The sequence below is a fragment of the Neovison vison genome, chromosome X (assembly GCF_020171115.1).
Source record: "Neovison vison isolate M4711 chromosome X, ASM_NN_V1, whole genome shotgun sequence".
Classification (NCBI taxonomy): domain Eukaryota; kingdom Metazoa; phylum Chordata; class Mammalia; order Carnivora; family Mustelidae; genus Neogale; species Neogale vison.
Genome location: NC_058105.1, coordinates 18,640,030 through 18,665,782, shown reverse-complemented (window position 1 = coordinate 18,665,782; position 25,753 = coordinate 18,640,030). Strand labels below are relative to the sequence as shown.

At 43.1% G+C, this 25,753-nt stretch overlaps 1 protein-coding gene and 1 long non-coding RNA gene across 5 annotated transcripts in view; one reads left to right on the top strand and one right to left on the bottom strand.

Moving 5' to 3' along the window:
• Positions 1 to 9,092: 9,092 nt before the first annotated feature.
• On the bottom strand, positions 9,093 to 24,730 carry RAP2C (RAP2C, member of RAS oncogene family). Of its 4 annotated transcripts, XM_044234627.1 has the most exons (5): positions 23,177 to 23,302; positions 22,554 to 23,049; positions 22,272 to 22,432; positions 19,500 to 19,812; positions 9,093 to 11,579 (listed from the first exon to the last, which is right to left on the bottom strand). In XM_044234627.1, exons 3-4 carry the CDS (start codon positions 22,344 to 22,346, stop codon positions 19,534 to 19,536), a joined length of 354 nt encoding a protein of 117 aa, XP_044090562.1. In that variant the 5' UTR covers positions 22,347 to 22,432; positions 22,554 to 23,049; positions 23,177 to 23,302; the 3' UTR covers positions 9,093 to 11,579; positions 19,500 to 19,533. The 4 variants fall into 4 exon arrangements, with proteins under 4 accessions (XP_044090562.1, XP_044090560.1, XP_044090559.1 ...); XM_044234625.1 differs by lacking the exon at positions 23,177 to 23,302 and adding an exon at positions 24,659 to 24,730 and having other exon boundaries at positions 22,272 to 23,049; XM_044234624.1 differs by having other exon boundaries at positions 22,272 to 23,049; positions 23,177 to 23,305.
• Positions 23,666 to 25,753, top strand: part of LOC122896432 — a 46,545-nt gene continuing 44,457 nt past the window's right edge. Inside the window, exon 1 of the long non-coding RNA XR_006382411.1 lies at positions 23,666 to 24,124. This is a non-coding gene — a long non-coding RNA (uncharacterized LOC122896432). The remainder of the gene's footprint in view (positions 24,125 to 25,753) is intronic.

Sequence of the window (25,753 nt, the reverse complement as noted above, 5' to 3'; positions counted from 1 at the left end):
GTATTATAGAGGGCACAGCTTGCATGGAGCACTGGGTGTGGTGAAAAAATAATGAATACTGTTTTTCTGAAAATAAATAAATTGAAAAAAATATATACATTTTTGTGTGCCTCTTCGCTTATGTACTATAATGTATTATTGCAAGTGGAATTATTTGGCCAAGCCTATGACTATTTCAAAGATTCTAAATACATATAAAATTAAATACATATAAATTTTAAATTTATTTAAATAAACAGCCCTTTGAGATCAATCTAACGTCCATGTATAGTCCTGCCAGCATGATGTGAGTGCTCTTTTCACCACATGGTGTTAACGATGAGGATTATCTTTTTATAAAGGTCTTTGTTAATTTCTTTAACAAACATAATAAAATATATGTTTTTGTTTCAGATAATATGGCTGTCTAGGTATTTGGACAGATTCTGCAAGTTGAAAACAAAACTGCTGGATAAAGTAAAAAAATATATATAAATACATATATATCTTCTTAAAAGCCTCAAAAAGCTAATAGAATAGTAAGAATTATCAGGCCCCAATTTAAGTGAAGGGGGTAAACCAAAGAGGTAAGCCAAGCACTGAAGCAAAGTTTTCATTAAGGGCATTTGCCAAACAAGTCCAACTTGAGATTTGTTTTGTGTGTGTGTATACGATTTCTCTAGACACAAGGACAGGATATAAGGCTTAGGTCTCTACCAAAATGGGGAGTCTAATAAGGAGCCCTTGCCCTTATAAATCGAGTCTCCAAAGAGTTACATCCTCAGTGTAAAGGTGAACCACAGATACCCACCATCCTCAGGAAAATGTATGGAAAGTTGCTTTGTTGCCTATCGGGTAGAGGAGGAGGAAGTGACCATCTCTGAGGAGTTGTAACCACAGTTGGCTTCCCCTGTGGATTTAATGCCCCAGATTTACATTTCTTATGTAGTAAACAAACGAAACAAGGTCAAGACAAGATTGTAGCCCAATGTAGTCCCAGGCAAGAAGTGCCCCAAGGCATCTGGCAGAAATGAACACACATTCTCCCTGGAGAAATACATCCTTATCCAAGACCACAGATAATTTTCTAAGGACCAGGAGCAGCTCAGAGCTGAAAATACCTACACACACAATGAAATAAGACACCATGAGTGGGAAACAGCAGGCAAGAGGAACAGATCCATAAAAAATACAGAAACTGAGATTATCAGGTACTGGTTATAAAATAATTCCGTTTAATATGTTTTACAAGATAAAATACAAATGCTAAAATGTCTTCATAGAACAAGAAGCTATTAAAAAGAGCTAGCAAATATGATAAAGAACCAAAGAGAACTTTTGGAAATTCAAATAAGAATAACAACTGAACTCTTAAAAATCGCTGTATGAGTTTGACAGATTAAAAACATACTATCTTTGTAGGAGAAACAGAATGATTAGCTGACCTTTCAACAGCAAAAAGAGAGAACACAGAAGATTCTGGAATGACATCACCAATGTGGTAAGAGAAAATAGCTGCCAACCTATAGTTATATACTCAATGAAAATATCTTTGATGACACTGAGTACCATTTAAGAATTGTCAAATCGCTATGTTGTAAACCTGAAATTAATATCACATTTGTATGTTAACTACACTTCAATTTAAAAAAAAAAAGGACTTTTCCTCTCAGGGGAACTGATGAGTAGTCTTCTTGTTTTTTTTTTCCCCCTATTGTTCCTGTTCAGTTTTTCATATATTTTTTTATATCCTTCTGGATTTTATATCAGTGTATGTTATGAGGTGAAGCCAAAATCATTAACTAATTATTTGTTGCATAATTTTCACTTCCTTACATATTTTAAAATACTTTCTTATAATATATTAAGCTATATGAACAGGGGACATTGTGGGGGGTGATGTTTGTGTTTCACTGATCTGTGATCTCATAGCTGTATTGAACTGATTCAAGTGCTATAACTTTGTAGTATATTTTCCTGAATGCCATTACTCTTCTTTTCTTTCAAACAATGTGAAAATAACAAGAAACAGCAGATTGGTTTCCAGAAGTACATTGATTGATTTGACCCAGAGGCCATGGGAATTAATTTTAATAGATCATCGAGAAGATAGGTTACAAGGTGGTCCGTGCGCCTTCACAGAGTATAGCAGAAGCAGAATAAAGAATTATATCCAATTTACCTGTTTGGGGATACCCGGAAGAACCTGAGATCTGGGGGAAAGGGAAATGTCCTTTCCTTCCACGTTCTAACTTTCAGGATCTTGTTCGACTAGGACAGAAACAGACCTGCTGTGACGAGGAGTGTCCATGACCCTGGTGAGACGTGACGCTTGGGTGCGGAAGCGAGTCCTGCCGTAGCTAACGGCAGAACGGCCAAGTGTCGGGAAGTCCTATTCTGTGAGTCAAAGAAGGCCTTTCAGGGGTAGTTGCTTTGTCTTGCCTATGGTATATTTCTACAATGTAAATCATTGGGTCTCCTAAGTAGACACATTTCGAGAACAATACACAGTAGGATGAATTCCCGTGCAAGACAGTACAGATGCGTTCTGTAGAATGACTGTCTTCCACAGGGTGAGTAAGGTCAACATCTGATTGGGGAACACTGCTGTGTATTATTTCCAAATAGCAAATAAACAAACATATCAGAACCCTAATTCTTTGCCAAAGGCACTGGATATATTTGTTTCTAATGCCTCCATGGAACCCTTAATAGGAAGACAAAGCCCTTCACTCGGCTTCCATCAGTGAAAGATACACCCGCATAAAAGATGGAAACATACCCATCCACTCTGTGACAGACTAAGAAGCGTCTCGATCTGGGGGAGAGAGGTGGGTATTCACTCACAGAATTTGCAAGGGTTGCGGGGATACGGAAGCCTGGGATTAGCTTCACTTGACTCTGGCTGAAACCCCGCTTGAGACTGATAGAAGGAAACAGGCCCTTATCCTCCTCTTCCAATCCCCACCTTCAGGCACAGAGCCAGACGCAGAGAGGACTAGACATTTGACTTGGCTGACTCTTCTGCATTGGGTGTGGATTTGGTGTTGATGCGAGCTGGAGGCTGACGTCACCCTGCTTAAATAGAAACAGTGGTTGGATTTGCTTTGAGGGTGTCACTCCAGGAATGAGCCTGTGATAGAGGCTTGTCCTTGGAGATAATCACGGAAACAGCCCCCTGTACCTCCCCACTTCTGTGTCCTTAGGCATGTGCCATTCCATGTACCCCGGGCTGAAATCACACCCCCTCCCGCACATTCCCAGCTACCCCCACAACCTCCACCTTACCCCCACCCCGCCCTCCGACAATTTTGTTAGTATCTCCATCCTACTGATCGTCTGCTTCGTGCCCTGAATTACCTAGGAAATGAAATGAGTCCGGCTACAACGTGGTGGCGATACAGGGCCTCATGATGAGCTCCAGGCTGGGGCAGAATCAGGATCACCTCGGCATGTTTGAGAGACGGCTCTGGCTGCGTTATAAAGGAAGGATTCGAGTGGGTCAGGAGCAGAGCGGGAGAACCTGTGTGCAAACCAGATTTTTTTTTAGGACTGTCCAATTACCCAAACTAGGAACTACTTAGTCTTGATTTCCCCCTTTTCATCATAACCCATAATCATATTAAGTCCTGTCGGTTCTGCCGCCCTAACTCAATCACTTAGCATTTATTGAACCCCTGTAAGCATGGAATGCTGTGCTTGGGGATTCTTTTTATCTACTTCTCTCCTACCAGAAGCTAGAAGCTGATTGCCTTGCTGGGGAGACAGATATGTAAACAGATAATTTTGAAATAATTATCTTGATAATTGCTAAGTATTCACTGGGTGCTATCCAAGAGAGAGAGAAAGGGCGGCAGGGGGAGGGGGCATCTCTGCCTGAAGGGAATGAGAAACAATCAGGGATCCCCAGAGATGAGGGATGAGCTGAGTCTTGAAGGATTCGAGATTCCCCTCAAGGGGGGAGGTTGGGGGCCGGAGACTGCACGTGATGGAAGTAGGTCCCACAGAGGCCTGGACATGTGACCGACAAGGAACCAGCAGGAGGTTTGGGGTCCCGGGGACCAGCCTAGGGTCCGAAGCGAGGCACTGGAGAAGCTGAGGTTGGAGAGGTAGGCCAAATGGGAATGTAAAAGTCCTTGTATGACGCACTGGCTCCGGGAGACGGGAGAGAGTTGAAGCCACAGAAGGTGACCGGATCACCGTGGTGACTTGGGTCTGTGTACTGGGTCACTTTGTCACCATCACTTCGGTCTCTCTCGGGTTTTGCCCCATGAAAGTTCTTGTCCTTTTTCATGTTTTAGGACTGCAGGGGTCTCCTGACAGGTCTTCCCACCCCGGGCAAATCCCCTCCAATTTATCTTCCACTTGGGGATCTTTCTAAGATCCCCTCTGTGCTCCTGCCACCCTCCCCTTGCATCCTTTCCCCTCGCTCTCAGGAAAAATCCTCCCCGGTCCGCGTGACGGACTAGACCTTCACGTTCCAGTCCCATCCCCCTCCTCCTCCTGCCCACTCTGGGTCCAGCGACCCCTTTGGCTCTCTTTGCTGTCACAAGTTCCCTGGGGCCTGCCAGGTATTTTCGGGGCTCCACACCTCTGCTCACGCTCCTCCTTCAGAGTCTATCTGAAACATCCTTGCTGCAAATTTGCTCTTCGAAACTTCCAGAATCAACTCATGAAGCATGGAAACAAGTTCCTTTGACCTTCCCTTGACCCTTCTGGAAAGAACAAATCTCTTCACTTCTCTGGGCTCCCTGGCATCTGGTCCTGCTGCTCTTACAGCATATGTCACATTGTGTCGTGGTGATTGCTGGCAAGGCTGTCTCCCAGGTCAGAAAGTGAGAGCACTCGGGGTCGAGGCCACAGCCCGTTCCTCATGCACACTCAGCCTGCGGGGCGGTGCCTGGTACAGACATAGAAGTTCAGTTAAATGAAGTTAAATGAAGGGACCGATCTTGTCCCTTTTTTGCCTGGAATGGTTATCCTCACCAAGTAACTATTTACTGTCAAGGGGAAATCACTCTGTTTGGGACCAGATTTCCATTCCTGGGTCATTGCAACTCTTCTTTTTAGCCAGCTGCCGTGCCAAGGGCCTGTAGCGTGGACTCCTCTTAGGTTAGAGAGCAAGGCTTCGATCTCCATGCACCGGTCATTCAGTCAGCTTACAGGGAAGCGGCGAGAAAGCCTCACACCTGCCATGTGTTTTTTAAAAATATTTTATTTATTTAATTTGAGAGAGGGTAGGGGAGAGAGGGAGAGCAAAGAGGGTGGAGGCAGCAGACAGAGAGGGAGAAGCAGACTCCCCGCTGAGCAGGGAACCTGATGCTGGGGCTCGACCCCAGGGCCCCAGGAACATGACCTGAGCTGTAGGCAGACACGTAACCGACTGAGCCACACGGGCGCCCCCTCACATCTGCCATTTAAATGTCCACCCCTCCTATTTGCTTCTGTGTATCTTGGGCCCCAAGTGAAAGACCAAAAATACTTGTAGGGATATCTCGAGGCATGGCATAGTATCTATAGTTCGGCTTGGATTTTTCTAAGAACAGCCATATGGGTGTCCAAGAGACGGATGGCAGGAAACCAGGGACAGCTATGTCCACTGGGTGTCAGGGCTTCCGGGGGCGCCCCCTTTAAGAGAGGAACAATGAACCTCCAAATGAGATGTATTGAAGGGTCAGAACCTTCAGGAATCCTTGTATTCTCAACTGTAGATTTAATCCCTGTCTACTTCCAAGCCCTAGGGAAAGTTCAGGGCGGGCTTTAGTCCCCCTCCCTTCCCTTGCACACCCCCTGCCAAGCTTTAAAGCTTATAGCAACTGGTAGGAGCTTCCAACTACTAAGACCAGGGCATTCCCTGGGGCTTACAGCATGGGACAAAAGTAGCCAGAGCCTCAGGAGCCAATTCCTGGAGGGCTTCCTGGGGCATCTGGGAGTCTCTTATTACATGGCCGACTGCACAGGTCACTGACATTGAAGCACGTACAGGGAGCTGCTATTTTGAAGATAACTTCATGTTGGTTTAAGGCCAACCTGACCATGTCTCCTGACAATGTTGGTGTCAAAGGATTTGGAGACCGAGTGTTGGAGTAGGGGGAACAAGAGTAGAAGAAATCTTACTTCCATGAGTTTAATAACTCACAAAACTATCAAGATTCATAGAGGAAAAAAGGGAGAGGGAAGGGTAGGAGCTGTTTCCTGCGGTAGAAGTTGGTGCTTATGCACTCTGAGGAAATGGGGGTAAATGAGGGCACGGCCATAGGGGTGCGGGTGGGGAATTACCTGAGGTTTTGCAGTGAGAATAGAAATTGTGGCCTCACTAAAGGGGAAACACTGGGGAGGTTCTTGCTTATACTCAGTATGAGCGTTTCCCTGACTTACGGATGCACTTGGCTGGGAGCAGGTCTGGATCTGCCTCAGAATCTACTAGAGAGGAAATCCAGGCATGGGCCGCAAATACTCTCTTGATTATACTCTTCCCCCTAGAGTCTCGCAGGACTTCATCTTAGACTCAAGGCCCTTCCGTCCACATTTACAGCGTGACTGTATGAATGATCTCTCCATGGTATTCATTTCTCTTGGAAGGGAGTTTAGGAACGACCTCAATTGTAAACAAAACCAGAAAGCAAAACAAGCGAGCAGAAAAGCCTTTGTGCTGCAGAGGATGAAGGAAAATAGGGGGAGAAAACGCATTTCTCATGCTACGTCAGTGCTATAAATGAAGAGGACCGGTAGGAGATGGCAAGGTCAGGGTTTGTTCAAGAGTGAACACCCATCGGCCAAACGGATTCTGAGACTGTAATTTCTTAAAATACTTACTGAGCACCTATAATGCACCAGAGGTAAGCACTGAGGATGAAGAGGTGGCTTAGCAAAGCTGTATTTGGAAGGAGCTCACGGTCTGTAGGAGAAGATGCATGAGCCGTAGTAATACCATGGCGGGACCACCGAGTTTGGCCACAGAGCAACGGCTCTACGCAGGGCAGCGGGTCTCGGCTGATAAAAGACTCGTCTGGGATCAGCTGCACTTCTGGGCCTCCATTCACGTTGTAAGTTTAGATAGAGAAAGGGTGCAGCTGAGCTCTGCAGTGGATCCAGGATACAGCTGCTAAATCCAACTGCAGTTCTTTTGGCATTGCTAACTGGGCTGGATTCTGCCTGGCGGCCAAAGGCTGCCAAATCCTGATTTAAGACATTGCCTTTCCAAAGAAAAATAGCCATAATGAAAATAGCTTATGTCTTACATAAACTCTTAGCAGTGTAACAAACACATTACCTTTCAATAGGACCCACAGTATTTTGTTACATATGGACTGTCACACTGACTTCAGTTATTTCTTGCTGTGTCTTATCTTGTGTCCGTGAGCTCTCCAATTTTATTTATTTTTAAAATTTTTTTTAAAAATTTATTTGACAGACAGAGATCACAAGTAGTCAGAGAGGCAGGCAGAGAGAGAGGAAGGAAAGCAGGCTCCCTGCTGAGCAGAGAGCCCAATGCGATGCGGGGCTCGATCCCAGGACCCGGGGATCATGACCTGAGCCGAAAGCAGAGGCTTAACCCACTGAGCCACCCAGGCGCCCAAGCTCTCCAATTTTCATTGCACCCATTTGACTCTACCCAATGATAAATTTATTTTAAAACTTGCCCCAAAGAAACTTTCTCAACATTTTGATTATTTGACCTTGGCTTTATGAGCTTAAGGCCCAACTTTCCTGAGCCTTGATTTCAACGACAAAATAGCTCAAATGAGATAGATAAATACAGGTGAAAGCAGCAGCCTATGTGGAACATTGCCCCTGCTTTGAATCTAAACAGGATGTCTTAGAGCTTTGGATTTTGACCCCAAGCTGCTATATCCCGGAGGCGTGTGAAGAAAAGCAGAATCTCTGTGAGTAAGAACAACATGAAGAGTGTAGGGAAGGTTAGGAGGTGAGTGACCCGGCTGTAGCTATAAGCAACCCAGAGTAGCTTACCGATTGACATCCCGTATGGATTTGATGCATCGGGCTAGAACCCCTTAAGCTCTTACCCTAGTCCATCCTCTCCTCAACTCTGTTATTTACTTGGTTAAAAATGTGGACCTTGCCAGATGAAGGGATACTACTTCAGTGGGGAGTTAAAGGGGAGGGACTTGAAATTGAGAGTACCTACCTTGTAGAAAAGGTTTTCGGACTTCAAGGACACCATCTAGTACAACATACACGTGTTGTGTGAGCCCAACTCCAGACCAATAGCCCATTATAACAGTAAGATACTTTCTGTGTTATGACATAGGTATATAAACCTGCAGGTATATAAAATCAGGTATATAAACCTGATTTTTCCAAATAAAAAAATCCAGTCCATATATGTTCTGAATGAAAGACCTGTCTAAAAAAACATGGCAGTTAAAAATCCACTTAGTTCTGGGACGCCTGGGTGGCTCAGTTGGTTGAGCAGCTGCCTTCGGCTCAGGTCATGATCCCAGTGTCCTGGGATCGAGTCCCACATGGGGCTCCTTGCTCGGTGGGGAGCCTGCTTCTCCCTCTGCCTCTGCCTGCCTCTCTGTCTGCCTGTGCGCGCTCTCTCTCCCTCTCGCTGACAAATAAATAAAATCTTAAAAAAAAAATCCACTTAATTCAACAACTTAAAAGACATTGAGTTAGGCAGTGAATTAAAGTGACTGGCAAAGACTGGATAAAACAAAGTGATAACTCGATTGTGTTGAATGTTCTTAATTCATTTGTTAGTTCAAAATTTAATTATATTGCTTAATACTGTCTGAAATCTCCTACACATGGATAATGTCCGGCCAACAGATTTGTAGTTGGACCACTCTCTCCAAACGTGACAAGTCACATATATCATTCTTTTTCACCCATTAGTTCTAATTTCTAATTTATTTGGAAGTGACTCAATTGATTAAATATTACATTTTAGGGTATGGGTTAGTTTCCCTCCCCAACATACGCCATAACTGTGACTAAGGACACAAGTGGACGTTTAATTTGGTTCAGTATTTACTACAATACAACACAATCATTTTGATAGAAGTAATGGCTGTCAGTTATAAGACAGATTTACAAGTTAGCAAATCTAGAACTATTAACATAGCAAAAAATTCAAGAAACCAACCTCGGTAATACAGATGTCTATTTTATTAAAAAAGTTACAAACAGGTGGACTGCAGGGTCATCTTACAAAATGACAAGAATGAAATCTATTGGAAAAATTTTACTTTTACAAATCTTTATAGGTCATTGTTCAATGTTTGTACTTGTTATTTGAGATTTTACTTTTCATTGATAAAGTTACAGTACATTAGATCCATTAACAGGTTACATGATTTTATTTGCAGAGCCCTACTGCAGTGATTTGAACAACTCCTAAACAGATGCCATAGTAAAGATGAGACATATATTTCATTTAATATTAATTTATTATCCTAATAAGCAACTTGACATGCAATCTAGTGAGGAAGCTAAAATAACTTTTGGTCCCTTTTCTTAAAATGTGCTGGAGAAACCACCTTTATATCACTTTCCCCTGATTCCTGTGATCCTAGGTGAATTCAGGTTAAATTTGCTGCTGAGATCAATCCTGGGGGCAGGGGGGAACTATCCATAGGAAAGAAACACTGTATATATAAAAAATCATCTGCAGAAAAATTTTAAACCATCATGAACTATTTGATTCCTTTAGAATTTTGCACAGCTAATAAAGATGAACCATGACCACTTAACCTACTCTGTACCAACTGTTTGGTTTTTAAGTTTGGTATTAAAGTGCAAACTTAAATTAGGTATTCATTTCAAGTGGTCTGTAAATAAGGAACAATGTTTCAACTGCCTCCACCCTTACAATCTCACTATAAAATCCAAAATCTCAGATCAAGGGTTCACCTTGAGGGAATCTGATCAGGAATCAAATGCAACACGATTTTAAAAAAGGAAATCAAAGTTTAATCAATCTCTACATAATAATTAATGGTCATGCTGACCAATAAATCACATGAATGTAGATATCACTTTATTTGAACATCACACACAATATAAATTTAAATTGCCACACCCTTCCATAAACCATCACTGCATATATTAGAGCTTTCCTTGACAAAGTTTTTGAGCTATTATTATAGATCAAAAGTATAGTTTTGGTTTTTTGTTTTGTTTTATTTAGAAGCATGTTCAAATGACTAAAGCTGGGCTCCTGAAATCGAGAACTTTGGTGCAGTAGGTGAGCTGCAGTTACTAACTTCTGCAAATTAAAAGCACGCAAATAAACCAAATAAAAACCCAACGAGAAAATACTGTCAAACTTACAAAATTTTAAAGTTGTTGCTAGAAAAAGCGCTTGTTGTCAAGATGTTAAAACTGAACCAAAAGATTACAAGTTTCCTTTCTGTTTCTATACCTGTGTTATTGTTAAAATGTTCAAGTATTCAGACAAAATGTGCTGATTAGGTAAACAACATGGAAGGCAATGGCTATTAGAAGCACATTTGGAAAAAAAAAAAAATCCAAAAAACAAACAAACAAAAAAGCCCAGAGACTTGGCGCTATCCTCTCCTGTTACACAGATTTTTGTCTCTACTACAAACATGCTTCTTGAGAAATAACTAAAAAGCAATTGTGATAGTGCAAGAAAACTTTAACAAATATTGCTTTAAACTATTATCCAGAAAGACAAATATTAAGAACTAGAAAGCGTATATGATTTTATTTGAATTCAATTTTACATGTGCAGAAGTCTACTAGATGTCAATTATAAGCCTGACAGGCAAAGCTGAGCGATCTCTGTTTAGGTATACAATTAATTTACCATGGATACAATATCCCTTTTCAAAGGCATTGCTAAGTAGGTCATAACTAAATTTAGAACTTCACAGAAAGGAAAATGTTACTGCTGCAATTCGATGCTATAAATGAGATTAACACATGTGAAAACCTAATGGAATCAAATGCTTAACTCTTCAGCTAAATGCTCTACCGTCAATTTCAAATATCATTTGGAACTTTCAGAACATGTTAATTACAGAAACACATCACAAACTGCACTTGAAGAAAAGGGATATTCCATCCATCAGGGTAAAAACGTGATCTTTAGTTTCTTTTTACAACACTGCCACACGTAAACAAAGTCTCAAAGTATTAACCAACCATTTAAAGGAGAAAGATTTTACAAATAGAATGAAGCACTGGTGCGAGGTAATATACAGAAGTAACCATTTGTTTAAGGCTCAATTTTTTTCTCCATTATAACTTTCTTTTAAAAGGCATTGAGTAGGTAATACTGAGTTTGAGTATTTAATAAATACAAGTTGAGAAACTGATTAAAGAAATCAATTAAAATATTAAAAATTAATTCTTGCATATTAGCCATCAATAAGAACTTAGAAAGCTACAAAAGGACTGATTGATAAAGAACAGATTTTAAACATATGGTAAACGTGCTAAGCATTCCCGTTTAAGGTCAATGGATCTTGAAGGCCAAGGACCTTATGCACTGAATTAGATGTATGGCAACATGCTGTAATAGAGACAGGTTTACCAAGGCTCAGTTCTGCAACCCAGGTTGTAAGTTCTCCAAAGCAGCATCTGTGCAAATTTCCTCTGAGTTTTATCTGCAATTAAGATGAAAATATCATAAAAATATAGAAACAGATTACAGGTTCAAATGAGAATAATGACAACAGATCGATATATATGCAGAACTGGCACCAGTTAAACTATGTTAAGATGTAATTTTGCTGTGTTCCCCATGAGTTTAAATTAAAAAAATAATTTTATGTGGTCAAAAAGAGTCACTGAAAATTAGAAACACTAGTGATGCACTGAATATAAAAATACTGTGTGTATCTAGCTACACTGGTTTATTTTTAAATATATCATTATACTTCATACTTGTTTTATACTTTATACAATACTAAACATGTTCTTACCAGTTTACAAGATTGTACAGTACCAAAGTGGCAGATAGTAACTTCTACTTTGAATCTGATTTCTTCATACTTTTAATGGGAAATGGCATTAGAATAAAATACATCTTCATTATGAGCAAACTGGATGGTATGCAAAACTTTTTCAAAATGCTGGGTTTGGGGGAAAACTTAAAATAAGAAAATGTAATACAATCAGGGCCTACCTACTGAGCACCTACTACGTACCCCGACTTGGGTTAGATGCTAGGTGACAGCGGTAGTTCCCGGTCCCCATTCTGGTCTGCCCTGTTTTGGACATCCTCCCAACCACAGGGACCTCTCCTCTGATCTGGGTTTCTCAGTCTCCACTCTCACAGTTGACACACTTTTCCCCTTCTAATTAATACCACGGCGGCAGGGGGGGAACCTATCATTCAGACACAACGTCCTTTAACTGTGCTGGATCACCGTGTAGCTTCTAGGGGAGTGGAATTACGTTTGTTTTTTACCGTAAAAGATAAAAGTTGTTAAATGAAGCCAGAAACAAAGAGTAGAACAGCAACTATGAAAGAATGCCAAGCAAAACCAATTTAAGATCATCTAGAGGCTCTACCAATATTTCTACATGCATAATTTTAATTTCATTTGACAGCTACACTTCTATTAGTGTCCAACCCTGAGAGAAGTCTTTATTAGCAGCTATAACATAAAAATGATTACTTTTTAAGAATGTCTCTCTGCTCATTATTGAAATTCTGCCACCTAAACACATTAGGAAAAATAGAAGAATTTGCCTTACAAATTATTATGAAACTGTTTTTTTCCAATTAAAATTAAAACTTTTTTGCATCAAAATTAACTAGGATGCTGGTTATTTAAGCTTGAGCAAGTCCAGTTTCCTCATCATTAAAATAAAGATAAAAATTCTTTCTTCAAGGGTTGTGGTAAATATCACATAATCTGTGAAAGTACCTTAGAAAGTATGCAAATGTCAGCATTTTTTTTCCATTTCTCAACTATGATATAAATTCTAGAAGACTAGAATTATGTCTCTGATATCCAGACTGAGGGCCTTTATTTTTTAAGCCTTATTTGAATTTTTATACCTAAGACAACAGTATTTCTTTCTTTTTTTTAAGATTATTTATTCATTTATTTGACAGAGAGAGACAACAAGAGAGGAACACAAGCAGGGGGACCTGCAGAGGGAGAAGCAGGCTCCCTGCTGAGCAGAGAGCATGGCTCTGTCCCAGACCCCGGGATCGTGATCTGAGCCCAAGGCAGAGGCTTAAGGACTGAGCCACCCAGGCACCCCAACAGTATTTCAGTATATATGCAATTCGGTGTGAAGACTTTTCAGTAATTTAGATTAGACTTTTCTCAATTGATCTGAATTAGTAAGTTTGCTGTAAATTTTCATCCACATTAAAAAGATAAATTATAAAGAATTTGGGATTTTCAAATATGTTTCTGTCTCTTAAACAGTGAAGACTTGTAACATACGGTGTTTTAGTAATTCCGGCATTCTCTGAAATCAAATTGAGGAAGTAGTAATTATTTGTTTGTAGCCAAAATAAACACTAAGAATACAAGCCAGCTTATCAACCATAATCTACATTACATAAAAGGTGATAGATGCATTATTTCCCACCCTCTAAAATCTGCTTTAACATATGGTCCATCCACACTCCACAGGACGACAACACTCCAGTGAAATCAAGAGACAGATAAATCCTGGGTCAGACTCAACGACATTAATAGGAGGCATACCGTCGAACAAAGTATTAATACCAGGTCTTTTTCAGAAGAGTAATAAATTGTGACTCTCTGCACTTGCAAATCCTGAAGCAAAAGTTTGCATTAAGCAAAAAGGACAGTCTCTCTCAAGATGAGTTATTTCACAGAATGCAAAATATAAATGTTATTGCTGCACACTCTGACAGCAACATTTTCAGTATACTAACAACTCTCGTTCATTTAAAAAACATTCCAGAAGCTTTAAAGGCAGCTGGTCAAACTCATACTTTTTAACTCCCAGGATAGCATATCCAGACAGATTGCAAAAGTCTAACTTGCTGTCTGTAAGACAGTATCCAAGTGACCCTTGTCCTCGACAATCAAGTGTCCAGTAAGACACCCAACAAATCCCAACTCTGGAAGCTTCTGCTCCAACTCTTGCTTAACTGGTCTCACTCTTTCACTTTTTTCCCAATTAGATTTTGTTAAGGAAGAGTGTGTGCGCGCGCACACACACACACACACACACACACTGAACAGTCCAAACCTTCTGCTCAGGAAATGATGAAATAGAGTCTCCCAAGCGGGGTAAGTTGGTACCCGAGAGTACCAAACACAGAACTGAAAGAACAAAGATCATTATTTCTGGCAGCATGAAGAAAAGGGAGATCCTTGATTCCAGACCAGCACATCATTTCACGTGGCAGCAGAGTGCCTCGGATGTTAACAAAGGCTCCTGAGAGGCTGAGCAGTTTATGAATATCTTTTTAGCTTAGCTGCATTCGCCATTTCTACAAACAACACTATTTACTAGCATTCTTTTTAGCAAACATAAATGTGCAAACATAATCAATTTTCATTTTTTTCCAGTTGTAGACATATGATATTCTGGAGATTTAACCAAAGGAATTTTTTAAAAAAAGAATTTCCCTTCACATTTCTTTTAACTTGGCATTTTCATATCCAAGTTAAATACTCAAACTAGGGCACTGAGCATTGGAATGAAAGTGGGACCAGGCTGTAAGGAGTTTACGGTAAACCCGGGGTAGAAAGGAAGGAATAAACTGTTTTTCTTCTGTCCTACACCTAAAATCTCCATAAATTTAAATTAATTAATTCAATTCTGAGATCTCCGGTAGTAGGACCGTGTTCACAGCGAAGCAGGGTATGAGCCCAGTGACTGGATTCTAGCTGCCAGGTTCAGATCAGACCAGGTAGGGGACTGCTCTTGTCCACTCTAAGTCGCTTTTTTCTGAATCCCATGTTCCTAAAACTGTGGCGAATCAAAAGAATTTGGGAGTATGTTTTTTTGGTAGGGTAAGTTTTTCCAACAGCTGACAGGACTTAAGTTTTTCTTAGTGATATTATCTTCTGGATTTTCGAATTCCACTGAGAAGTAATCCCACGAGGAGAATCTTTCCTGGAGTATGGCTAGAATATTTCCTCGGTGGCAACTCTCCAACTCTATGATGCAATTTTTGTTAATTCTACTGATGGTTCATTCTAAGCCAGAGAGGTAATGGAGTAAAACTGAACGGCTCATATGCATTTCATTCTGCAATAAAAGCCTAATCTTAAGGTTAAAAGGAAGCAATTAAAGAGGGAACAGATATACAAGGAGTATCACTCTAATCACAGACACCTCCACACCCAGAGCGGGTCTACCGAGGCACCTATTCACTCTGAACAGTCCCAGACCACGAACCTGTAGGCAGGGAAGTGGGGGATGGTGTCAGTAAAGGTCTGGGACAATTGGGGGGGGGTTGCAGAAAGGACCCTCTTATGCCCCAGGTGCACTACAGATCTTTATGGTACTTAGTGCTCCCAAAGCATGCCCCCTGCTCCACCCAGGGCCACCATGCCCCGGGCTGGAGTTTGGCTCACCCTGAGAACTGGATGACAAACAAGCCTTTAAAATAAGCTATTTTCCCTACTCAAGGTGATATGCAAAACAGGGCAGGGGGAAAAAAAAAAGTATCTACACTTTAACTCCTGCAATGGAATTCCAGCCTGGTGTTTCACCCATAGGATTCATATTTAATTTGGATATGAAAATGCCAGCATTTTAAAGTACACGATGTGATTTAATTTTCACGATTGTCCCTTTTTCGTTTGCTAAATCCTTGGCACGTTGTATCTAATTAAAAGCTGGGGGACAAAAGACTAGGAACAATTCTGATTCCACGTATTTATTTTTAAAAAAAACCCTGAACATGCTAATCAATTCCGCAGTGTTTAGAAAGGGTAAGGCCAGCGAGACTAAAATGACATTCACAGATGATTCAGCCTCTCAGGAGCCTTTGTTAACATCCCGGCCATTCTGCTGCCACGTGAAATGATGTGCTGGTCTGGAATCAAGGATCTCGCTTTTTCTTCAGGCTGACATACATAATGAACTGAAGCTGACATAAATAATGATCTTTGTTCTTTCAGTTTGATTGCTGGTGTTTGGTACTCTTATGCACCATTTACTCTCATTGGGAGAAGCCGTTCCATACTGCACGGAGAAAAATAGGATCAAATCTTTCAGGAGCCCTTCAAACCATAGTAAGAACACCTTTTTATTCTGGTTTTCTTTTCTTTTCTTTTTTTTTAAATAACTTTCATCAATACTGGAGTGAGATACAGAAATCCTTGAGAAATAATCTCTTAAAGAATTCTATTTGCCAAAAGGGTATTTACCAAACTGTCACACTTGAAGGATAACTTTACTGCACTTCCCAACTGCCTTTCAGGGCTCCAACAGACTACTACTAATTCAGGGATATTATTTTGCTCCTTTTTGGCGCGCTCTCGGTTTGGAAATCACCTCTACCCCTCCCTCATCCCCTTCACATCCTACCCATTCTTCTAAGACGGGACTCAAATGCTACCCCGTTCCCCCATTCCTCGAAGTCAGTGGTTCTTAGTGACCCCTAGGAGCCATCAGGCAATGTCTGGAGATATCCTTGTTTGTCACAATTAGGGGTTGGGGAGACTGCTGCTGGCATCTACCTAGTAAAAGGAGGGACCAGGGACACTGGTCGGCACCCTCCAATGCACAGGGCAGTCCCAGCAACAAAGAGCCCAGAGTCCTGACAAGTGGGCTCTAACTGGACGTGCGCTCTCTGCTCCCTGAGTGCCCGCAGCACTGCGATTCGCTTCTTTTCAAGTACTATGAGATGGCTAACAAAACACCCATCATTCTCCACGACAGTACACCCAAAGAGTCAATTGTCAATTATTTACACCAACATACAGAGGAGCTATGATGTGGTTAGTGAAAGCAGACCGGGCTGCAGCCCCGACCCGGCTTTCCAGTCTACTGTTGCTGCGCAGGAAGGCAGGCTTTCTAGGCCCTTGGCGGCAGGTTCCCCGGGTCAGTAAGGAAAGCCGCCACGAGAACAGCACGTAAAGAATCTGGGCTTCGGAACTCACACTAAGACTACAGCCAGTGGGAGGGTGAAAGGGGAGGAAACAATCCTGGGAGCCACGCAGATAAACAGGTGTTGGGCAAGAGACCGGTGACCCACACTGAAGGGTGCTAAGAAATAAATGTGAGCAATTATCAGAAGCAATTCTTAGAACATGAAAATGTCCCCTTTCACTGAAGAGCAACCGCCTTACAACAGTCCCAACAGTTCTGACTTATCTGAACCTTATCATTTCTCACTTCTAAGTATTAAGGACAAGCATGGCTGCAATCACATTGTCAAAGTTTGATCTTCACTTTGGATCTGGGACTGACAGACTTCGGAGCTCCGTGGCTCAAGCTGCGGGATTCGGAATTCATCACCTATTTTTTGTGGATACGCAGTAAGCTAGCATGAGCACGAGCTTTTCCAGGCATCAGGTTATAGATTCCCATACACATCAATTCCAGCTTATGTGAGGTCAGAAAAGAACAAGCTTGGTGTGCTTTGTTCTAAAAGATCTCGGTCAGGAAATTTCCTTGAATATTTTCAGACATTCAGCGGCTTATTTTAATTCAGTGCTCACACCTCCAATGTGTATTCTGCTTACAACAATGAAAACCAAACAAAAAACTACACAGGCGACTTGATCTATTATGATTATAAAGAAATGGCCAATTATTAAATTTAAATAATTAAAACATAAACATAGTCGGCTTGAGATATAAAGCAATTCGATTTAATCATTCCCGCAGGTAACCAAATGGATTAAAAGTCATTTAGATCCCACAAGCTGCAAAATGAAACAAATGTAGCGAGAACTCAGATTTCAAAATCACTTTAGGAACTACCCATTTGCCAATCTGAATTTTATTTCGTTTACTTCCTGTGTCTGTCTACATTAATGCTGGAGAGAAAAGTGGGAATATTCTGCGGGAGCTGGTTAATTTTTTTTTTTTTATAAAGATGACAACACTAAAACATGTACATTTATGTCACTTCCCCAGTTAAAAGTGTCGGACAGAGTAAGAGAGCATAATGGTAAAGATGCAATGACCACACAGACTTGTTCCAACTTGAAGCTGGCTTCCCAGTGGGGAGAGATTTAGGGAAACACGAACACGGGGCTGGAGCACCTGCAGACGCCTGTTCCCGCTTCAAACAACTACACTGGCAGCGTGACGCTATCAGCCCAACACAAGCTGGAGCGTGGTCTCGACAGTGATGCTGGAGCAGGTGTAGCCAGGTGTTAGAACCTAAGTGTGCTCTCGTCATATTCGGACGCGCTAAAAAGGAGACGTGTGAAAGCATTTTGAATAAAGCACTGTTGTCATCCTTCATTTTCAAAGGTGACAGACACTCCCTGACGGAAGATCTTGTCTGTAAAGATAAACTGGGGACTGTTATTCTTTTCTCCAGGGAGCACATCTAAAGCCAGACCTTTGATTAGGAACCATCTCTGCAAGGGGAAATGCCTGTTGCCATTTCCAACACCGCCTCGTGGACTTGAGGTCAGTCTTGGCTCCCAACAATCAATTCCGTTCCCGAGACTGTCAGCCTAGTCTGCCGTTTGCTGGGGTTTTGCAGTCGTCCAGGACTCTGGTTGTTTTATCTTGCTATGGAAGGGTTACCGTCTAAGTGAGATGAGACTATCTGCCCAATTATAAACTAGATTAAAGACCACGATGTGAATAAAAGAATCCCACTTAAAATGCTCAGTCAGTCTTACACAACTTTGCTTTTTAAAAAACTCAACCATTTGAAAAAACTCTTATGAAGTTATCATTCAACTCAATGCAAGGCGTGAAGGTTTTGGTTTTGTGCTTATTAACTCCATTATTTACTAAACTGAAGAGAAATGTTGCCTGGGACTGGGTGTGTCTCTTCTAACCCATCACAGATGATTTTGCCAGATTTTCATTTGGACCATATGGTCATAATGAAGTCAAGGTACGCTGTGGCTCTATAATTTGTTATTATCAGAGGTCACTGAAGTCCCTGAAGTGCATGGTACAGATGAGCTTGATTAAATAATCATCCTGTTCAATCAAGCACTTGGATGATTAGTAAACTGATGACTTCAATTACAGCAGCTCTCTAGCCCCGGACAGAAAAGTGTAGAAAACACAAAACCCATCATCTTCTGAAATTATTGCTGGATGTGAAATCACCGGAACAGGGAAGAGGAGTATCATCCTCTAACTCACCCCACCCCGAAGGAATGTTACCGATGAAGCAGAGAGAACACTGATTCACCTTTAAAAAGATAAATCTTAGTGACAGGAATATAGGCAATTCCTTACCTTCATTTTGCTTATCTTTTTAAATTTTCTTCATTGAATGTTGACTATTTTGTGCTAAGGGAAATGTTACTTTAAAAACACAAAAGGAAACTGAAGGCAGCACAACGTGTATGGGTATGAACCAGCTTTTTGTTAATACTCGATCAAAACCAAAACACACTCAGACGCATAAGGTTCCATTAACAACTAACCTGCTCGGTATGGCCATGATTGAGGTTCTTTTTTTTACTGGACAACGCAAGTTGTACAACACTGATCTTGCTTCTCGGGCAGGGATGAATAGTTCATTTGCCTGACGATCTCAGCAAAAAGTTCATCCACCATTGATTTACTTTTTGCCGATGTTTCCATGAAAGGGCAGCCCCATTCTTGAGCCAGAGCTCTGCCTTCTGAAGACATAACCTCTCTTTCTGGTTCCAGATCCACTTTATTTCCTACTAGGATTAGTGGGACTTTTTCATATCTCTTCACTCTGACAATCTGATCTCTCATGGGCTTGATATCCTATTCAATCACAAAGAGAAAAAAAAATGCCGTTTGCATGACCGTAACAGGGGTATTACAGTATCACAAGAAGTCATCCCTCAGGGAGTACAGAAAACTGAATCCAAAAAAAAAAAAAAAAAAAAAAAAACCTATACACCCAAATGGACAAAATAAACATTTTCCCAACCCAAGCAGGAACTGGATCATTTCCACATTTCCCACCTGCTGGGTATCTCTCAAGAAAATAAAATGCAGGCTGCCCACGAACCTCGGGACTCCTTTGCCCTGGTCTGCACCGATATAAAAAGTAAGTTCCCAATTAGGATGAATCCATTTGTACATAAGGATGTCTAGCTATCTCCTTAAAGCTGCCAGCTTGTCGGCACTCCTGAAAACACCTGTTACCCTAGCACAGGCCTGCAGCATCTATGCATTCCTAGCCCTTTAGCAAGTGTGCCTGTGAGAAAGTGTTTCAGGTGGGACCAAAAACACCGTGTCATGCCTCGAAGGCCAGTTCAAAACAGACTTATACACTTAGATGTTTCATTTTAAATTTAATGGCAGGCCTTCATCCCAGTGAAATGGAACACCTTAAAATACACTAGAAACGAATGCGACAATAAGCATCTCCTAGGAAGGACAAATTGCACTGAGGAGCAGTCGGTGGGAAGACCGTCACACTTCCCTTTGCCTGGTTAGGTTTTACAACTTCAATTTTCTCCCAAGTGTCTTATTTTTTCTAATTACAATTAATGATAAAAGACAGGAGCCTTAGCAATTCTCAGGTGGCATCAACTTTGGGCGAGGGGAGGAAGTGTTGCTTTAAGGCAATTATATAGATTTAATACAAAGTTTCCGATTTTTAAACGTCTCAAAACTTAAAAGGTTTGAGTTAAATATCAAACGTGTTTAATTCGAAGAGTTGACAGTGAATGGAACATTCGCTTGCAGGATGAAGGAAAAATAGAGGACTGAAAACTTGTGAAACCATGATTATTTGGTGTTTGCAACGATTCCGTTTGATCATGTATCAATTCGGTCTGCTAGGTTAAGCTCTTTTTCCCTGTGTCCTTTTTCCCTGTTGTCCTACGGAAACACAAGTTCAAATGAGAAAGCCGAATTCATGACAACTGGGCTTGAAAGAGTTTAAAAGTCTCCGTTGAAATAATGGCAGTTTTCCACTCCCTACTTATGCCTGTAACAGAAGCAGATATAATGGAAATCATATGAAAAACCCTTCAACAGATTTTCAGCCTCAGGAGAGTCAGCTAATAGAATAACAAATCTCTGGGGGATCCTTTAGAAAGAAAATGCCTGTCAAATAGCACCTTTGGTACTTTCTGGGGAAAAATGCTTTTATGATACTATTATTGCTTTGGAATTCAAGCCCACCTAAAACGTACTTTAATTTGGTCACTATACTTATGATATCTTTAAGAGGAAAAAAAAAATCCTGAAGTTGCTATTCGTGGTTCCGGGAAAACTTCGCTGGAGTACTGTAATTTAAATACTAAGAAAAGCGGAATTCGCACATTGTATTCGCTAAAGCACTTAATGTCTCTTAAGCAAGCAACATTAAGTGCATACCTTTAAATGCAGAAAAAACTATCCATTTCCTAAATCAATGGAGGTCAATAGAATGGGTCAATATGAGGTTATTTATTTTGGAGGAATAAATAGCAACATTTACTGCATCTCTTAAAATAATGTTAAACCTTCAGTCGGTCTCCCACTGAAGGACAGGACAGATTTTCGGAAGAAACTGGACCACTTCCAGCTTGGCCACCCAGCCAGGGTTAGAAATTTGCACTTGTCTGGTGTTCCCAGATCCACATATTTTGCATAAATACAGTTGGTGTTATCGAAAACAACTTGGATCAGCTGCAGAAGAGGAGAGTCACTGTAGCCTTCTGCTGGTTATTAATTCTGGGCACTCGTCTTTTCAATCAGTAACTTTCCTTCACACACCCCCAAAGTTAGTAAAATGCCTAGAGGGCAGGTTCTGATTTCTTGTAACACTAAGATTTATGAATCTGGTTGGGAAACGCAGAGGAAGAGGTGGGGAAAGCAGATACAGAGGAGTCACAGACAATCGGCTCCAAATACTTTTCTCTGCAAAATGCTCTATTTACCTGAGATGAGCTCTTAAATGTTGTTCGGTAAGTACATTCATCAATACTTGTTGAATTGAACAAGCAACTTCAGAAGGTTCCCTTGCAGGCTAAATATACACAGGTCATTTCATCCTCACTTTTTTGTGACTCAAAAATAACTTTAAAATATTTGTTGACGGTTGTTACTGCAGACTCTATAGAAACAACCCGATACTTTTCCGTGCCAGAAGTAACCTCAAAAATGCGCCATGTCTAACTTTTAGAAGCAAAACATAGTCATTAACGCACGGTTCGAGCACACCAGAAGTAAATGTGGGATTACCACACCCCCTTCTAACAAATTACAGGACTCGGTTTGGTTACCTGGAAAGACTGTTGATTAACCAGGCTATAAACCAGGATGAAACCTTGGCCGTTTTTGATGTAGAGATCTCTCATGGAGGCAAACTGCTCAGTTCCTGCGGTGTCCAGAATTTCCAGCACGGAGGGGGAAGAGTCCACTTCGATCTCTTTGCGGTAGAAATCTTCAATGGTGGGGTCATATTTCTCAATGAAAGTCCCAGTGACAAACTGCACAGTCAGGGCAGATTTGCCAACCCCTCCGCTCCCTAACACCACTACCTTGTATTCCCTCATGAGTCTCACCTTCAGCAACTCCTACCAGAGGGAGGGAAAAGAACACCCCGCTAGCCGCGGCGGCTCGGGGAGGCGGAAGGTGGGCGGAAATCTGCGAACTGGGGAGGAGAGTGCGGAGAGGCAGAGGGCCCGACGGGGGAAGAAGAGGAAGTTAAGGGAGGGGGAGGGGAACGAGCCAAGTGTCGGGTGGGTGGGGATGAGATGGTGATGCCCTTCCTATAGGAACCGAAGCCCAGGCAGGGGGCGTGGGGACGAGGGCAAGCCCGGAGAGGCGGGGTGGGGAGACGCGCCGCGCCCCCGAGGGAAGCGGTGGGGGCCGCGAAACGGGAGCCCCCCGTGGCCAGGGGCCGCCCGGCACCCCTCCCCCGCCCTTCACACACAAAGGGGCCCAGGGACCCCGCTTCCTGCTCGCGCCGCCGGGGCCGGCCCAGGCCTGTGGGCTCGGCTCCAGTCACTGCCGCCCGGGCGGGTCTCTGGGCCGCGGCTGCCGCGGGCGTCGTCCGGCCTGTGGGGAGGGTGGGGGAGCAGAGGGGGCACGTTACCCGCCGGGCCCCCGGCCGCCACCCGCTCCCCGATCCCTTCTCCTCTCCGCCAGCTCCCGCCCGGACCCGGCTACCTCCGCCGCCGCTTACCCCGCCGTCCGCACCCGCCCGGCCGCCCGGGAGTCTCCGTCACGCCAAGGCCATGGCCAGCGGCCGGCTCCTGCGTCTCACCGCCGCCCCAGCGCCGCTGCTCGCGGAGGGGAAAGGGGCGGGGGCCGTCCGGCGGCGGCGGCGGCGGCGGCGGCGGCGGCCACTCCGGGCGAAGCCACCTCTTTTTTTTCCTCTCCCACCCCCCACCCCCCCAACCCCAACACACACCCGGAAGGGTTTCCCTGACACACTGGCTGAGGTGCCCCAGTTCCCCGAGACTGGCCGGGATCACTTCCGGTGGGGAAAGTCCCACCTCTCCGGGGCGAGCCGGGTGGCGCTGGGGCCGCGCCCTGCCGAGCGAGACCTCGGCGGGGGACGGTCTCGGGTCTCGGGTCTCGGGTCGCGGCCGCGGCCTTGGCAGAGGGCCTCCGGGAGAGCCTCCGACTGCCTTCCTTTCCCCGGCCGCAGCCGCTGCTGCTGACAGTCCCACGCCAGACCCGCCGAAGCCCCTGGGCGTCTCGGCGGCCCGAGGACTCGCCGGCTGGTTGGCCGGGGCGGGACGGCCGCGAATCATCTGGCCTCCGGGAGAGCGCCGGACGTCCCCGGGCTGCGAGGGACCCGGAAAATAAAGCGGCCAAGAAACTTTATTTTCCTCGCTGCTATTTCCGTCACTTAATGTTTCTCTAAGGAACGCGTGCGAACTACCCTTAGACTTCACTGTTGCTCTGATGTCGTTTGTGATGTGTCTGCCATCGCCCTGCCTGACAAATAATTAAACACACACAGTACTTTTATCATCTGGCAAATCTGCTTGACTCCACCAGCAAAGGCCAAACTCACTCCTTCCTTTCTTATCGCAAGGCTCAAAAACAACAGGAGTAGAAGCAGTCTTTATTTTAACTCGGTTTTGCCCCGATTTGATTCTAACCACTCTACACAGAAGGAAAGGTAAGCAATACTCAGGAAGAGTCGATGGGAAACTGTTCAGGCCTAGGAGACTAACTGCTTTTAATCTTTCATTATCTGTACGCGGCAGCTTGCATGGCCGGCTCTTCCACGATAAAGTTTGTTTTAACGGTCATCCTTCATAGTCCTTGAAATGCAAAAAGGAAAGACCGGCGTTAAACACTAAGTTTCTATTTTTAGATAAAATAGTTACTTCTTACATATCTTTCCTTCTCCTGACTTTCGATTTGTAAACTTTGTGTCAGATCCACAGAGCCCTAGGGCCAGAAGGCTGGGTGACTTTTTAGGCATGTCACTCCCTCTTTGATTCAAGCATGCACCCAGAAACCTGAGCAACTCGGTGGCCGGTAGAGTTCAATTGGTTCCAAATTCCCTTAGTTGCAACCCCTCACAGCCAGGCTGTATAAAAAGAGATTTATTACCAAACCCCAATGAACAGACATTAGAAAACAGGCAGATCATGGTAGCGTGCAGTCCCACCGTGTCTTTCCCCGAGCGTTCCCCAATGTCACTTACAGTATCCAAAGGACAGTTTAGTTCAATTTCTCCTCGACTTAGGGCTGCTGCAATCCGTCCAGCGAAGTCCCCAGGTCTGCCTCCAGCTGGCCCGAGTCCCGCCTGATATCTGAGGCACTGCCCTCTGCTGGAAGAGGTTGGTCTATGAGTTACGAGTTTCCCCATAGGTCACCGCTCCTTCCACAGTGCTGTTGCCGGATTTGGAGCTCTGCTGCCCATCTCCCTGTCTAGCTGTCTCCAGACTGTCTGGTGGGATCCACAGCCCTCCACCAGCCCTGCTGGAAACAGAGTCTGGAAATTCCTCTTCTGATCCAGCAATCAGTGTTGAGCAATAAGTAGCAGGTCTCTGGTCTACTACTAAACTATCACAGACAGGGAACTCTTTTTGAGGTTGTCCCACCTGTTGGCAAGTCTCATATCTTGGATTGTGCTGGCTAAAGTGTTTTGGACAGAGTTCTTTGTTTCTCCATACAGGGAAACGTGCTCCTACCCTCAGTACAAAGTCCTAATGGGTCACTCTTATCAGCTACAGAGTTGACAAATGTCACACTCCATCTGAAACTCCCTCTAAGCCTTCTTGGGAACCACGGGCTTCATTGCAGCAGCAGCAGTTAGGAAAGCAAACAATTGGAAGTAGCTTAAATGTCCTTCAGTAGACAATTCAAAAAATGATTGTGAGTGTGTGTGTGTGTGTGTGTGTGGACACTGGCAAAATGGATACTATGCAGCTATTTATTTAAAAGAGAAAAGATTTGGGGGAGCCTGGGTGGCTCAGTGGGTTAAAGCCTCTGCCTTCAGCTCAGGTCATGATCCCAGGGTTCTGGGATCAAGCCCCGCATCTGCTCAGCAGGGAGCCTGCTTCCTCCTCTCTCTCTGCCTGCCTCTCTGTCTGTCAAATAAATAAATAAAATCTTTAAAAAAGAGAGAGAGAGAGAGAAAAGATTTGTAAGTGTTGATATGAAAAGATGGTCAGGATATATGATGAGGTTGAAAGAAAGCAAGATACTGAACAAATATATAGTTGTTTCCATTGAGGTAAACTATGTGGAAACGTCAGCAAAAGTAGTTACGGAGCCATTAAAACCTGCAACAAGT